The sequence below is a fragment of the Ctenocephalides felis genome, unplaced genomic scaffold (assembly GCF_003426905.1).
Source record: "Ctenocephalides felis isolate EL2017-DRISC unplaced genomic scaffold, ASM342690v1 CF-g0.4_SCAFFOLD_00845, whole genome shotgun sequence".
Classification (NCBI taxonomy): domain Eukaryota; kingdom Metazoa; phylum Arthropoda; class Insecta; order Siphonaptera; family Pulicidae; genus Ctenocephalides; species Ctenocephalides felis.
The window spans coordinates 71026705-71043836 of record NW_020536999.1 but is presented as its reverse complement, the minus strand read 5'-3'; the positions used below and the strand labels follow the sequence as shown (position 1 = coordinate 71043836).

Here is a 17132-nt window from a genome sequence, read left to right as displayed (position 1 = left end):
AAAAAAATTCAAAATTTCCAAAAAATTACAAAGAAATTCAAATCGTTTTATTTCAAAAATTTCGAAATTTGCAAAAATACTCAAAATTAAAAAAAAATTAGTTGGGTGTATGGCATCGTGCCTTAAAGCAAATTGCTGGAACTTCCCGTACCGTAACGAAATGATCGAGGAATATTAAATGTTTTAAAATAGATTATTATAAATATTGTAACATTGTCTAATATTTATAAGAATTATATAAACTGAATTGGAAAGTTGAAATTATTTGTTTAAAGTATATTAGAACAGAATTAAAATAAAAATCTGAATTATTTTCAATATACAAAAAAAAAAATTTTTTTTCAAAAAAAAAAAAATTTGAAACAAGAATTTTTTTTCCAAAATTAATTGTTTCGCTAAAACAAGCAGAAAGTTCTTTGAATCATTTGAATCGGACGCTTAGTTCTCTTAAAAACTGCCATTTTTTGGGCTGGGCCTGCCTTTGCCAAAAACTAATTACCACTTCTCCCAATCATTACTAGTTGAATGTTTTTAGATCATTCAAATCGGATGCTCCGTTCTCTCAAAAACTCGATTTAAATTTTCTGCACTCATTGCTCTTTATCTCCGTAATTGCTGGACCTGCCTTTGCCAAAAACTAATCAGCACATCTCAAAATTTTTGAAGGAAAAAACTAAATATCTTTTAAGTTATCGTCGATCTCCAACGGCACAAAAAAAGGCCTTTCACTGCTGCAGTGATTCCGGCCTTCTACGTGGATCAAATCCAAAAAAAAAATCGTTAAACTAGATAATGTTGTCTGTAAAATGAACTATGATAAAACAGAAATCAAAAAATGATTAAATGGCGGCGTTTTTTATAAAAAAGATTTTGGACTGCCAAAATTCGATTTTTGATCCTATCAAAAAATCGATAGTTTATTTTACGAGAACTATATATAAAGCATGTACAAAAAAATTGATAGTGATCGGATCATTTGTTTTTGAGTAATCGCTGCAGCAAATTCGAAAAATGCTGTTTCGAGAAAAACGCGTTTAAAGATAAAATGATCGTTATACTATATACTATATATATACTCTTTAAATGGCTGTGACTCAAAAACTATTTAAGATATCGATTTGAAATTATGGTATGTTATTTTTAAAGGTATAACCTATCGAAATATGAAAAAATATGAAAATTCGACTACAGTTTGAAAATTTCACACTAGTTGTGCCCCTTAAACTGAAGCATTTTATTATCTTTTAATTATTATTATTTCACTTAATTCTAATCAGATGCGATACGTACATGTTTTTGTTTACAATTCATACAATTCTCTGTTTGTACACTTATAAGCATTAGTGTATTTTAGACCTATAAAATATAAATTGTGAAATTCACAGTATATATTTATAATAATCTATTTGAAAATGTACGAAATTAATATTAATCATAAAATAAGTGAAAATCTGGCGCAAAATTCTTGCTCGCTAGAAATCCTGTTACGATAGAAATCATATTACAAGGCATACTGGCGTCGTGTGCACCGGGCTTAAGATATATTTAATCATATATAAATACAATCATTGTTATACACTTATATATGAATATATAACTATTCAAAATATAAATGTATACCTATATCTTGTGTTTTATTAAAAATTTATCAAGACGCGCGGCGAGCTGTGCTGTTGACGACTTACATGGATGTTATATGAGCGAGAGCTTGTACTTGCTCAGGTTTATTCTACTTTTGAACGTGTTCTACCACATGTAATAAAACAAAATTTTGGACAGTAAAAGAAAATTGAATAGCCTATCTAATGATGCTAATTAAAAATTAGTCCAAACAAACGCACTACCCGAAAATTTTAAACAAAAAATTATTTTCACTTTTTCATGCACTAAAAAATAATTATTAAACAATATTGTAATTAATAATATAGTACACGCCGATATGAATAGAATTATTTGTTTTTTGATATCTTTTACGGTTGCGTCAAAAAACGACTTTGAAAAAAGGGGCCACTTTCACATATTTTTAATTTTTCTTTACCTTTTTAATATTTTTATAACAATATCAACTATCCAATAAAGATACTGATTTGAAAAATTAATAATTGTTATGTTAAACTGCATCATTTTATTATATTTTCATCAATATTATTTCATTTGAATGAAATATGAATTCATCTTAATCGGATACGATACTTATATACTTATTGTTTACATTTCTGTTTGTACATATGTTAGTTCATTAGTGCATATGTTAGGCCTATAAAATATGAATTGTGATATTCACAGTATATATTTCTAATAATCTCTTGAAGATGCATAAAATTATTATTAATCATAAAATAAGTGAAAATCTGGCGCCAAATTCTTGCTCATCTTACCAGAAAACTTGACAGAAATCCTGTATGAAAAAATACTGGCGTCGTGTGCACCGAGCTTTAGATATATATAAAATTTTGTGTTAAGATAAAACTTTGTGTTGCAGCATATTACTTAGAAGAAAAAGACGTTTCAAAACTACCGCTGAATAATTTATTTGTTTATTATTGTACTTGTGCATTAATTATGAATTGTATTATTACTGATCGTTAAAGTAATCAAAAAGTGTTAGTTTTTGCCTAGCAATAAAATATTTTGATGATTTGCTCACTGGAGGCGCGCCCTTATTTATTGCAATCCACGAAAGTGTCAATATAAGCAAAGAGTGGTCTTAGATTTTTATCCATTTACAGATTTACTTACTAAAAGTTGATGGTGCTGGTGACACTAACGGCATCTCCATTGGGTGCCACAACCGAAATATGTGCAGTGCCGTGGTCGTCTTTTGAGTAGAATGAGGCTCCGTAATCTTTGGCTTCCTGTGACGTCTCATCATCTCTGATCATAGATCGAATCGTGTCGGCATATTTCATTGATGTGAGTTCTTCCATCAGCTATATTTTTTCAACAAAAATTTTATATCAATATGTATGTAGTATCTTGCATGATAAATAAGACAGAACATTGTATGTATATTAATTTAACTTTTCAAAGTAGAATGGGACAGATTTAAATAATTCAACTGATTTAAGCATATTTGTTGGGAATCGTGCTTATTAGTTTTTGGTAAAGATCTGCCGGGCGGTTTTTTTATAAATGTCAATTTTTTGGCGTTTTTAACTAAATTTACACGATAAAATATTATAATCCTACAAACTGTGGTTGAATTATAAAAATTCATGGCACACACATTTGCTAGGGATGATGCCTCTACGGGGGCTTAAGTTTCGGAAGCTAAGTAAGAACCGAAGTAAGACGTATTGAAATGTAATAATAGATGCGAAGGTGCAAAACGCATTGTAATATAAAAGTTAAAAATAAAGTGAATTGTTGTGAAGTGAAGGACGAGGCCTTATGAATGCACATCATGGACACGGCAAATACATACCGATGATCGTACAGATAAGACTAGGTTTAGTTTTATATGACGTTTAGATTGAAAAATATTTAGAATAAGGTTATAAGTATGTGTGAATATGAAATGTTTAATTACCTGAAAAGGACAAGAAATACATGACACAACCATACTCCAAAATGTGTCACAACCGTACCCAAAATACTCTTTTGAGTATTAACTAATATAAATGAGCTACATTATCTAAGCAAAAACTAATTGCTGATAACTACTAATAATTTACTAGTAACTAATAATTTACTAGTAACTACTAATGTTTAATTTATACTTGTTTATCTGCGTGTTCAACTTATAGCAAAATAACAAACCAAGTGATCTATCTGCATGCAAATAACAGTCATGATTAAAAGAATTCAAACATGATAGCTTACTTTTGACTTTTCAAAAGCAATGCAGTTCATCCCTATTATAAAACCCTATCTCAAAATCAGTATAGCTTAGCTCTTATGACGAATGTCACTACCATACCCTAGAAAATCCCTGTCCAGTCCCTATACTTAGTACGAATAAAGGTACACGTAGGATAGGGCGGGGCACAAAGGTCCAATTTGACTTTGAACAATTATTCGGTGCAAACAGACCAATTACGTGACAAAAAATAACATATATTAAACAAACAATAATCATACTATGTTGCGTTAACACCTAGCATAATTATAAAAAAAAATCATTTGCTCTTTTTACCCATAGGCATAAAAAGGGACAGACAGTGCGCAAAAAGATCTTCAAATAAAATTTAAATTTTGAAATATTTTATGATATTATAGCTAAACTGTTTAATCAATTCGATGCAGCTTAATTAGGTCGAACAACAAAATTAAAATTAATAATTTAAATATACTATATTATTAAATAAAATGAACAGAAATAGTTATAAACTTTCACTATTATCATAAATTTTCTTAGATTAAAATTTTGTTTTTGTTTAATTTATCATCATAAATCCATTTTTTCTTGAAACACATTTACTACAAACTGTATACAATTTATATATACAACTTCTATTTGCTATACATTTCATAGACACATTTCTTACAAAAATCGCACCATACAAGCTTCGTATATATTGCTAAAATTTTACCTCAATCGGTGCACAACTCTAAGTCTTTTAAATAATTGAAAACAAACATAATCTATATTTAGTTAATTGTAATATTTCTAAAGTCTTTACAAGTTATTCTGAATCAGGCTTTTGAACCAAAATTGGAAAGAGTATGTGAATGTATATTCAAACCAAATTTGACTTTTATCCACGATTTCCTAGAAACAATTGCACTGATTTAAAAATTTAAAAGTAATTTGATAACACTGAAATAATTCTCATTTATTAGTTTTCCGATATGGTTAACTAAATATTTTTTTAATTAGCAAAGAAATTCAAAATTGTTCTCCAATGATTTTGAATAAGTCAGTTGGAAATTATGTTAATTAGGTTTTAGTGAAGAACGATTGGATCGTCTCTTCGTAATTATTGAAATTTCTGTTGTAGATATTTATCAAACTTTGGCCCACGTAATTTGGTTTATTTATTCAAATACGTTCAAGTTAGTTTTTTCCTGTCATTTTGTCTTGTTTTTAACTTCCCGTAGAGTAGGTTATTGTAAACGGACAAAAATCGAAATTGAAAATTTTCACCATATTTTCACGTTTTGAAGGTTTCTGAACATTTTGGTATACCTTAGAAAAAATAGATCTGTATTTGTGTATGTGAGTGTGTGTGTGTTTTGTGTGTGCGCAATTTTTGACGACGTTTTCGGACACACGGATCAACCGATTCGAATAGTTAAAAAAACATTCGATTCCTATTGATAGAAAGATGTGCCGATTAGTTTTTGGCAAAGGCAGGTCCAGCCGTTTTGTAGATACCGTGCAAAGACACATACGTACACATACATCAATTTTTTTTAAGGTGTGACAAAATGTTCAAAAACCCTCAAAACGTGAAGATATGCAGAAATACCTACTTACTCTACGGGAAGGAAAATTTACTGACGAGCGATACGAAACTCGACGTGCGGAAGAAACTGATAAGGTGCTACATTTGGAATATGTCAGATCAGAAACACGAGGAAAAGCTGATAAAAACTACATTGTGAGATTTGAAACGAGATGCTGAAGAATTATAGAAATAATAATAAAACTAGTGGGGTGCATGGCATCGTGCCTTAAGGGAAATTACTGGAACTTCCCGTACCGTAATTAAAAATTCGAATAATAAAAATAAGCAATAAGTGTTTTAAATAATTTCAAATAGATTATTTATGATAAATACATACTGTAAATTAATAAGTGCTTATTATACTGGACGACAACCGTGTTCTACAAACAACTTATGTGTATGTCTACAAGTTCGTTAATTTTTTTTAATTTGATTTTTTAAATTATTTTGAAAATTTTGAAAGTTTTGAATTTTTTATAAGACCGTCTACACAAGCAAAATGTTTTTTGAATTATTCAAATCGGACGCTTCGTTCTCTCAAAAACTGAATTTCCATTTTTGGCTCTATTTGTCCCATATCTTCAAAACGGCTATACCTGCCTATGCCTAAAAACAAAACTAGCACGTCTTCTCATCAATACGATTTGAATGTATTCTAAATTATTAAAATCGGTTATTTCATACTGTCGAAAATGTCGAGGAGATTTGTTTGAACCATATACTTGAATATTAAAATTAAAAATCTTGGTACGGAATCCAAAAAATTCACACAAAATGTATACACATTATTAAAATCTCTATAAAGTATATAATAATTTGATATGCATATGTCCAATAAACATTATTGAGACTCCACAACCGCTGAACCTGCCTACCCAAAAATTTGAACAGTCCTTCGTTTAGTCAATATAAAGACAATGTTTTTTGAATTATTCAAATCGGACGATTCGTTCTATAAAAACTGAATCACCATTTTTGGTTCTTTGTGCCCCGTATCTACGAAACTAGACCTGCCTATGCCAAAATCTAATCAGCACGTCTCCTTGTCTATACAAATCGAATGATTTTTAACTTCCCGTAGGGTAAATTATAGTAATCGTTCAGAAAGCAAAATTTTTTTTTTACATTTCTTCACGTTTTGAAGGATTCTGAACATTTTGGCATCCTCAGAAAAAATGGATGTGTGTGTGTGTGTATGTATTTATGGATACAATATTTCCTCCACGTTTTCGTACGCACGGATCAACCGATTTGAATGGTTCAAAAAACATTCGATCCTTATTGATAGGGAGATGTGCTGATTAGTTTTTGGCAAAGGAAGGTCCAGCCGGTTCGGAGATACGGAGCAAAGAGATTTTTGAGTGATCGGAGCATCCGATTTGAATGATGCAAAAATCATTCAATTCGTAATGAAGGGGAGAAGTAGTGATTAGTTTTTGGAAAAGGCAGGTCCAGCGGTTTCGGAGATACAAAACTAAATGTGCACAAAATGGCAGTTTTTGAGTGGACTAAGCGTCCGATTTGAACGATTCAAAGAACTTTCTGCTTGTTTAAACAAAATAATTGCTTTTGCAAAAAAAAAATTGTTTCATTTTTTTTTCAATTTTTTTTTCAATTTTTTTTTCTGTATATCGAAAATAATTCAGATTTTTATTGTAATTGTGACTTAAGTTATAATATACTTTAAACAAATATTTTCAACTTTGCAATTCAGTTTATATAATTCTTATAAATATTAGACAATGTTACAGTATTTATAACAATCTATATGAAAACATTTAATATTTCTCAAACATATTTCGTTACGGTACTGGAAGTTTCAGCAATTTGCCTTAAGGCACAATGCCATACACACCATTAGTTAAATTTTTCAAATCGGTTGATCCGTGTTATCGAAATCGTCGACAAAAATTTGTACCGCACACACATACATCAATTTTTTCTAAAGTAAGCCAAAATATTCAGAAACCTTTATATGAAAATTCTCATTTTCGTTTTTTTGCGATTACTATAACTTACCCTACAGGAAGTTAATAAAACGACAAGATGATAATTAATAAAACATTACAACTACTAGGATAGAAAGACAAAACAGAAGTTATCTCATTTACTTCTCTGATGTCCACAAAATCGCTATCTCCCAGTTGGCTTCTTTTGGCATATGCGTGCTTGAAGGTTTCCACAATTCTATGCATCGTCAATATTCTAGAAGGAGTGTCCTTAACATCAGATTCGTCCATATCATATCCTCGCAAAATGTTGAAAATAAATCCAAGCAGGACTCCACTTCCTGGCGGAGGAACTTGGAAAAAAATATTGTTGAATAAATTATTATATAAAACACAATCTGAAAATCAATTTAATTTACAATAAGAACAAAAGTCAAACACATACTCGTATATTAAATAACAAATCTATGTGAATTTCGATGTAAAAACTAAAGATTTAAATGTGCCTAGATTAAGTTAGAGCAAGATTTGTCTATACTTCTGACCTGGATAAGATTTGTTAGATAATATATGTTTTTATCATTGCTCTTAATATTATATATTGCAAATTGGTATTGGTAAAAGTATATCATATATGACATTAAATTTTAACCAGGGCAGGCGGGAATGTCATTCCTTTGTATAGCTTCACAGATCTATATTATTTACAATAACTATTTTGGAATATCTTATCATTTTATTTATTTATAATTATCAATTAACTTCAAGATAAGATGAAGAGTTTAAATTGGTTTGACCCAGTAACTATATTCTAAATTAAATATTGATACATTTACTCATTTTTAGACTAATTGACCTATTCTTGGTAAAACTTATATCTTTATTATTATGTAGCACAGGCATCGGCAACCTACGGCACGCGTGCCAGGCTTGGCACGCGATGGGGTTTTGGATGGCACTCTATAAAGTAATGAGGAAAACCGGAAATATCGAGTGATTTTTAAATAAGAGAAAATGTTTAATTATAATTAATTTTCTAACGTAGCTCGCTTTGAAGCTTATGTGCCTATATTTTCCTTCCTCATAAAACCAGATTTAATAGATCCTTTAATAATACCGTTTGATTTGTTGACTTTCGAATGGATTAATGTTGATAATTTTGAAATGGAAATTATCGAACTAATATCTTCAGAATTATGAAAAACAAAATTGAAGGAATTACAAAAAAAAAACTGAAAGATGACTCTATGGAAAAATCGACAGCCATATTATATTGTTAAATGACATTGCCGGAAAAGATTTAATTGTTTAAAGAAAATTGTATGCGCTCTCCTTTCAGCTTTTGGTTCTACATATCTCTGTGAACAAATTTTTTCTCACATGAAACATATTTTGAGTTCACAAAGAAATCGTTTAACAACTAAACATTCAAAATTTTGTGTGAAATTAAAAGTTACAAATTATACCCCGGATCTTGAAATGTTAAGGAAAAGGCACAAGGTTCGCATTAAAGTTGTTTAGTTTATATTCAGTGGCGGATTAAGCTTTCTGCCGCCCTAGGCCCTATCTGATTTTTTTAATAAACAATTTTTTACTTTTTTTTCATAAACTATAATTTTATTCTAAATTACTTAAATACAACTTTTAACTTTCCGTAAAGTACTCGTAAATTATAGCAATCGCAAAAGATCGAAAATAATTTTTTTTGCATATTTTTACGTTTCAGACATTTCTGAACATTTTGGCATACCTTAAAAAAATTGATGTGTGTGTATGTATGTATGTTTCATTCTCATAGATAAGAAAGTTCTGATTAGTTTTTGGATAAGACGGGTTTAGCCGTTTGGAAAATACAGAACAAAAGTGCAAAAATTGCAATTCAGTTTTTGAAAGAACCGAGAGGCTGGTTTCCGAATAATTCAAAAAAAATTTACTTGTACTGAAGGAATGAATAATTACCTAAATTTTTGGGAAGCAGGTTTAACGGTCGACCAATCTTTTTTTTGTAATTAGTAAAAGAGAGAAAAAATTCGTCAAAGTTTCAGCCCACAATTTTAAGTCGATTTTAAAAATTCAAAAGCCATTCGAAAAATCTTGGTTGGAAATCGTATTCATTAATTTTTGGTAAAAACCTGCCGGACAGATTAGGTTTGCGGGACGATCGGACGAGCCGGTTGATTGAAATTAGCATAAAAAAGCAAAAATATTACGTTTTTGGAATAAAGCCAGAAACCTATTTTTAAAATTGAAAAAAGATTTCTGAAAGATATCAATTAGGAGTCAAAATATTTGACTATTTTAAAAATTCATCAAAGTTTGATAAAACTTCATAATCAAAATTTGTGTTAAAAGGCGCTTTTGTGATGTGATAAATCAAAATTTAATTTTCAAAAACGCCGGAACTGATTTCACAAATTAAAAAGACATTGGACTAAACTCGATAAATAGAACCGAGATATTCAAAAATTTCGAGTTTTTTTTTAAATTCTAAAGTAATTCGATTATTTGAAAATTTTAGATATTTTAATTTTCTCAAAATTTTGAAACCAGTGGACTTGCCGTTTTGGAAAACTAATCATTTCCTCATATCACTAAAATACCACGAACAAAATATTTTTTGAGTCATTCCAATCGGATGATCTGTACTCTCAAAACCTTCATGACCACTTTTGCACCTTCTGCGCTCTGTATCTCCAAAAATGCTAAACCTGTCTTTGGCATAAACAGTACGCCTCTCAGTCAAAGCCAAGTGAATATTTTTTGAATCATTCATGGTGATTGATCCTTGCAAAGGGCAATTAAACTATCTAAGAAGTAAACATTGAAAATTAAAAATCTTGGTACGGAATGATTCAAAATAATGAAGACAAAATTTGCAATAATTAATAATTTTTTTATAAAAAGTCTAATAATTTGATGTCAATGATCATTTTTTATCACCAAATGACACCTTTTTGGGTCACGCTGACCATGCTCTCGCAAAATTTTCGATAGTTCTTATTTCGTCATACAAGTAAAAAGTGTCTTGAATTATTCAAATAGGACGCTTCGTTTTTGAAAAATTGAATTAGCACTTTTTTCACTCTTTGCTCCCTATTCCAAAATGGATGGAACTGTCTTTGCAAAAAACTAATCAGCACGTCTTCCCGAATGCCAATTGGCAAAAAATTGTAACCGCATAAACACATGCATACATCCATTTTTTCTAAGGCATGTCAAAATGTTCAGGAAAACTTGAAGCGTAGAGCTATATAAAATATTTTAATTATGATTTTTTATATTTATTATAACTTAGCCTTCCTAAAGTTGAAAAAAAAGCCAATTGGAGGAAGCATACCGTATTGTCAGATATTTCAGTTTAAGATTTAATTTTATACTACAGGCATATTTAAAAAAATATATTTTCACATACAAAAAAAATGACATAAATTAATTAACAACAATGAATATATTGTGTTAATTCGCCATTGTTTGATTTAATACCGAAAATAAAACTAGAAACAATCGAACAGTTTTTAAAGCGTTTTAATTATAAGATTCACCTGAACAAAATTACAAAAAACGAACAGTTTTTCAATATTTCTTCAAAAAATCTTATCAGTTTGATAATTATTATATTAAATATGATACATCAAGAAAATATCAATGCGGCACCCACGAATAATAAATTTGATTAGAAAACACATTACGTTCTATTTCATCGAAAATGATCTCTAAATTTACAAAAAAAAATTCAGGATCTATCCTTAAAATGAATTGTCGTGTCATTTCATCGAGTTTAAAATATTTACATTTTGAAAAACTTGCCGCCCCAGGCCCGGGCCTAACGGGCCTATGGAGTAATCCAGCACTGTTTATATTAAAAATTCATGTTATTTGTTAATAAAAATATTTAAAAGATAAATTTGGTTACAATTCTTCTCCCCTAGAACCTAACTATATATTTCAAAATTAAGGTGGCACTCTAAATCATATTGGTAGAGTGGCTTGGCACACTACAGTTAAAAGCTTGCCGACCCCTGATGTAGCATATAGTATAAGCTTATTGCTTTATACTCCTGTTAATATGTAGTAAAATAAAAGAAAAGCTTATCGAACTAACAAGTTTATGCGATATTTTGTCTTAAGACAAGTTTGCATAAACTTCTCGATATGTGTAAATAATTTACTGAATAAATATGAAATCCTATTCTGCTAATCAGATCAGTTTTCAACTATATATTTCGAGAATAAAGTTTTTGCTTTCCACTAAAACAAGAACAATACGATTTCTAATTACAAACAAATATATTAAACTTATTTAATACATTTCCATTCCACTTCGTATTCAAAAATTGTTTTTTTTTATTTTTCGAAGGAGAAGTTTATGTCTTCATCAAAAAGTTCGCTAATTTTATGTTTTCTCGACGTTTCGAACCATTCAGAATCAAATGAGACCAAATTTGGAAAAAGTATGTGTGTGTGTGCGTGTATGTGAACAGATTTTTTGCCGTAGATCGACGTTTTCTCAAAAACGACTGAACCGATTTCAAAATTGTAAAAGCGATTCGATGTATCTCGATGAGGGCCGGCGATTATCAATTTTGGGCGACGATAGGCCAAGCCGTTTCTTTGTAAATAGCAGAAAAATGAAAAAAATTTGTCCACGTTTTAGCCCTCAATTCTGAATCGATTTTGAAAATTCAAAAACCGTTCGAAAAAAGATATTGGTTGGGAATCATGCTGATTAGTTTTTGGTAAAGATTGGCCGGCCATTTTCTTGTAATAAAGTGTTAAAATAATATTTCGACCATTTTCTCTCTAAAAAACTCTAAAAATTCGTCCAAGTTTGCAAAAAATAGTATCATTTTTTGGCATTTGTCAAAATTAGACCTTTCATCGACTTTTGCTCAGAAACGACCGAATCGATTTCAGAAATTTAAAAGCCATTCGATATATCTCAATGAAGCTTATCTTTTCTTAGTTTTGTGAGACGTTCGGCCGAGCAGTTTCTTTGTAATTTGGAAAAAAGTGTTAAACTTTTCGTCCACATTTAAGCTCGATTTTAAAAAATCAAAAACTGTTCGAAAGATTTTAGTTGATAATAATATTGATTAGATTTAGGTGAAAATCTACCGATCCGTTTTCTTGTAATTAACTGTTGAAAAAAATTGTAAGCCGATTTTTATGGAACTTTTTTTTGGTAATATATATCATGGTCTTAAAGAACTTACTGAAATATTACATGCCTTACGACAAGTAGCTTAATTTTAAAAACTCATCAAAGTTTGAGTAGTAGTTTTTTGACGTTTGTTAAAATTAAAATTAGACGACTTACTTGGCACAACGATAGAGTACTTGGTTTTAATGAACATACTAAACCATTAAAGTCCTACGGCAACTGGGTCAATTATAAAAATTATTAATTTGTGAAAATTTGTGAACATGTTCGTTCGTTTCAATTATGTGTAATGAATCCACTCGGAATACTTTTAATCACTCATATATTAATTTATTTTTAATGGATACACATAAAATATTTGCCTCAAGGCAAAATGCCAATTCCAACTAGTTTAAGTATGAACGTAAACGATAATCAGTTTAATAATTAAAACATAACACAAGAGAAAATATACTACGAGATTCCGAGTGGCTTACAACGTAAAAAATCTAAAATTAGTGAAATGGATTCTCTGGGAAAACATGTCATTTGCCTTCGAAAAATTCTTTATCATTGCAAAACTTTAACATTTCAAAACTTGGTTTAATATTATGTTCTAGATTTTTTTTGTTAAGCATTACATTTTATTTTTGTAACCATTTTCAATATTTTCAAATTTTATGAAATATTTTAAATATGGCCATAACTATGGCAACTTGATTATCCCTTAGTATCGTCTATTATTTTTCAACTATTTTTATAATATGTTCCGCATATTACTCAAAATTACAAATTTCAAATTCGAGGGCTTAAACAATTCCACAATGATAAATCCTTCAATAATATTGATTTTGTTCTTAGAAAATTCAGCAATGATAGATCTTATTTTTTTAAAGTATGCTTCAATTCCTAGAAATTCTAGATATTATTGAGTATTAATACTATTTTAATGAACACATTTGAACTTGTTGCACTTTGGTTTGTACATCACTATTTCAAAGTAAAACTAGTAGCTTCGTGCCTTAGGGCAAATTGCTGGAACTTCTTGTCCCGTAACAAAATGTTCGAAAAATATTAAATGTTTTCAAATAGATTATTACAAATACTGTAACATTGTCTATTATTTATAAGAATTATATAAATTAAATTACAAAGATAAAAATATTAATTCCAAGTATATGAGTAAGCTTAAGAATTTTTGTCAGAATTAATTATTTCCAAAGCAATGGTTTCGTCAACACAAGCAGAAAGTTTTTAGAACGATTCCAATCGGATGCTTATTTCTCTTAAAAACTTCCATTTTTTGTACATTTAGCTCTTTATCTTCGAAAGGCTGGACCAGGCTTTACCTAAAACTAATCGCCACTTCTCCAAATCATTACAAATTGAATGTTTTTCAGATCATTCAAACCGATACACTATACTCTCAAAAACTAGGTTTCTATTTTCTGCACTCTTTGCTCTGTATCTCCGAATCGGCGATGCCAAAAACTAATCAGAATCGAATGTTTTTTTAACCATTCAAATCGGTTGATCCGTTTTTTTTGTTGTGATTTATTTTTCTTAATCAAGACTTTATTAACTTCCCGTAAAGTAGTTATAATAAAGGGTCAAAAATAAAAAATAAAAATCTTTGTATTTCTCCACGTTTTGAAGGTTTCTGAACATTTTGGCATTCCTCAGAAAAAATGGATGTGTGTGTGTGTGCGTGTTTTGTATGTCCGCATTTTTTCGTCCACGTTTTCGGGCGCACGAATCAACTGATTTGAATGGTTTAAAAAACATTCGATTCCTATTGATGAGGAGATGTGCTGATTATTTTTTGGTAAAGGCAGGTTCAACTGTTACGTAGATACGAAGCGAAAAGAGCAGACAATAGAAATCGAGTTTTTGAGAGAACGGAGTATCCGATTTGAATGATCAAAAAAACATTTAATTTGTAATGACGGGTAGAAGTAGTGATTAGTTTATGGCAAAGACAGTTGAACTAAGCATCCGATTTCAATGATTTAAAATGCTTATTTTGACAAAATAATTGCTTCTGGGAAAAATCATTATTTCAAATTTTTTTTCTCTTTTTTTTCTTAAATTTTTTTGTATATCGAAAATAATTTTTTAGACTTTAATTTTAATTTAGGTTAAATTTCTAAAGATCACTTATATAATCTAAATAAATAATTATGACTTTAAAATTCAGTTTATATAATTCCTATAAACATTATTAGTATTTATAATAATCTATTTGAAAACATTTAATATTTCTCGAACATTTTGTTATGGTACGGGAAGTTCAAGCAATTTGCCTTAAGGCACGATGCCATACACAACTAGTTAATGTCTTATTTAAAAAATTGATAGGTACAAAAAGAAATGATACAAAAAATACAATAAATTGAATATAAAACGAAACAAAATTAAAACTAGTGAGGTATATGGCATCGTGCCTTAAGGCAAATTGCTGGAACTTCCCGTACCGTAACGAAATGTTCGAGAAATAGACTATTATAAATATTGTTACATTGTCATATAAACTGAATTGCAAAGTTAAACATATTTGTTTAAAGTACATTAAAACTTAAGTCAGAATTACGATTAAAATCTGAATTATTTTCGATAAACAAAAAAAATTTTTTTGAAAAAAAAAAAATTGAAAAAAAAACTTTGAAACAAAAAAAAATTCTTCACAAAATCAATTATTTTGTTAAAACAAGCAGAAAGTTCTTTCAATCATTCAAATCGGACGCTTAGTTCTCTCAAAAACTGCCATTTTTTGCACATTTAGCTCTGTATCTCTGAAAAGGTTAGGCCTGCCTTTGCCAAGAACTAATCAGCTCTTCTCCCTATCAATAGGAATCGAATGTTTTTTGAACCGTTTTGAATTGTGGGAGTCGTAACAAATATTAAATTAGAAACTCCCAACATAAAAATATATCAAATTTATTGACTATAAAAATATTTCGATATCAAAAATATACATGACATGTCCCATTGTTTTTTTACAAATCATCGCCCGCCTGCTTGATCTCCCCACACACTCCCTGCCCAGTGTTGATCTCACAGTTTAAAAAGAAAATACAGGGAAACGCGTTATAAAAATGTGGTGGGAAAGCAGATTATAGCAGACCAGTGTTGTAATACTGGTCAATTACAAATTTCCATGTTTCGTCAGCAGATCCACCGTATGTGGTGATTCGACCTACCATCAACTCCATATTCTGCATAAGGTTCTGACTAAAAAAAAAAACATGTGGAAAATTTCCTGTACCTCGATGTCGGTGAACTTCTAAGATTCGGCCTCGATCTAATTGGTATTAGTTATATCAGAATAACTTAATGTTTAAAATGCATAATTTATGGGTACAGTTTCCATTTCTGCAAGCGTTGCATTCGTATCTGATGAGTTCCGATCAGAGAAAGAAGTTGGCTCTTTATCCAAATCAGGATCATTGGTTTCTTTGACATAAGAGTCCAGAATTGTGGAATCCAATAAATTATGTCAAATTTTGTTTTGACTCGTCGTTGTCACCGATAATGGGAGGTAGCATTATAAGACGATTTGTTGAATTAACAGAGAAGGAGAGGTTGAATTGCATTCCAATGAAAAGTTCAGGCTCCAAATTATTTTTTCTGTCAGCAATAGACACTGAGGTCTGGGTATACCAAATGAGTAACCTCGGAAGTCTGATCCAGATAGTAAGTGCGTTAACTATGATGGATTGGACTGGACGTACCTTATAGGTCGTCTCTGAAGACCAGTGACTATGGTGCTGCGTCAAATTCCATTTTTCTTAAATCCTCGAAAAAATAAAACTCCTTTATCTTCATCTCCATCGTCGTGAGTCACCAATGTGGGAGTTGTAATGATTATGACTATATATTAAATTAGAAACTCCCAACATAAAAAATATATCAAATTTATTGACTATAAAAATATTTCGATATCAAAAATATACATGACATGTCCCATTGTTTTTTTACAAATCATCGCCAGCCTGCTTGATCTCCCCACAGAATCATTAAAATCGGTTGATTTGTGCGCCCGAAAACGTGACTGGAAATTTGTATCCATACATACATACACACACATACACACACACATCTATTTTTTGTAAAGTATGCCAAAATGTTCAGAAACCTTCAAAACGTCGAGAAATGTAAAAATTTTCAATTTCGATTTTGGGTCCATTACAATAACTTACCCCACGGAAAGTTAATAAAATAAAATAATAACAGTAATACAAAAATAATAATATAAATGAACTATGACGTGATGATGTATGCCGCGTACTAAGTTAGGGCGCGTGCAGATATTGGGCTAGGTGTTTGGTAGGTCGGAAAGCCATTTCTTGTTTAGTCTTTTTAACGGTCTGTGCATCGCTTGAATAGTAGGTTTTGTATGCTGGATTAATTTATTGTTGAAAGATGAAATTCTAATTTTGATCATTTCGTCGACTGTAGAGATTTTCAAATCTTTATGTAGGCAAAAGTTTTAAATATACCAAGGCGCATTAGTTAAGATACAAATAATTTTGTTCTTGTTCCTTTGAACAATGTTTATGTTTAATTTACAAGAGCAACCCCATAGTGCGATTCCATAAGTCCAAGAAGGCACTATTATAGCTGTGTACAAAAGTACAAAAGTACTTTGTTTTT

The 17132-nt window shown here is 30.0% G+C and overlaps 1 protein-coding gene across 1 annotated transcript in view; it reads right to left on the bottom strand.

Annotated features, from left to right (window-relative positions):
- Positions 1-17132, bottom strand: part of LOC113363998 (glutathione hydrolase 1 proenzyme-like) — a 343961-nt gene that overhangs the window by 170109 nt on the left and 156720 nt on the right. The window contains exons 9-10 of the mRNA XM_026606462.1: positions 7502-7692; positions 2740-2930 (exon numbers count right to left, since the gene is read on the bottom strand). Of these exons, the coding sequence (XP_026462247.1) occupies positions 2740-2930; positions 7502-7692 (382 nt within the window). The remainder of the gene's footprint in view (positions 1-2739; positions 2931-7501; positions 7693-17132) is intronic.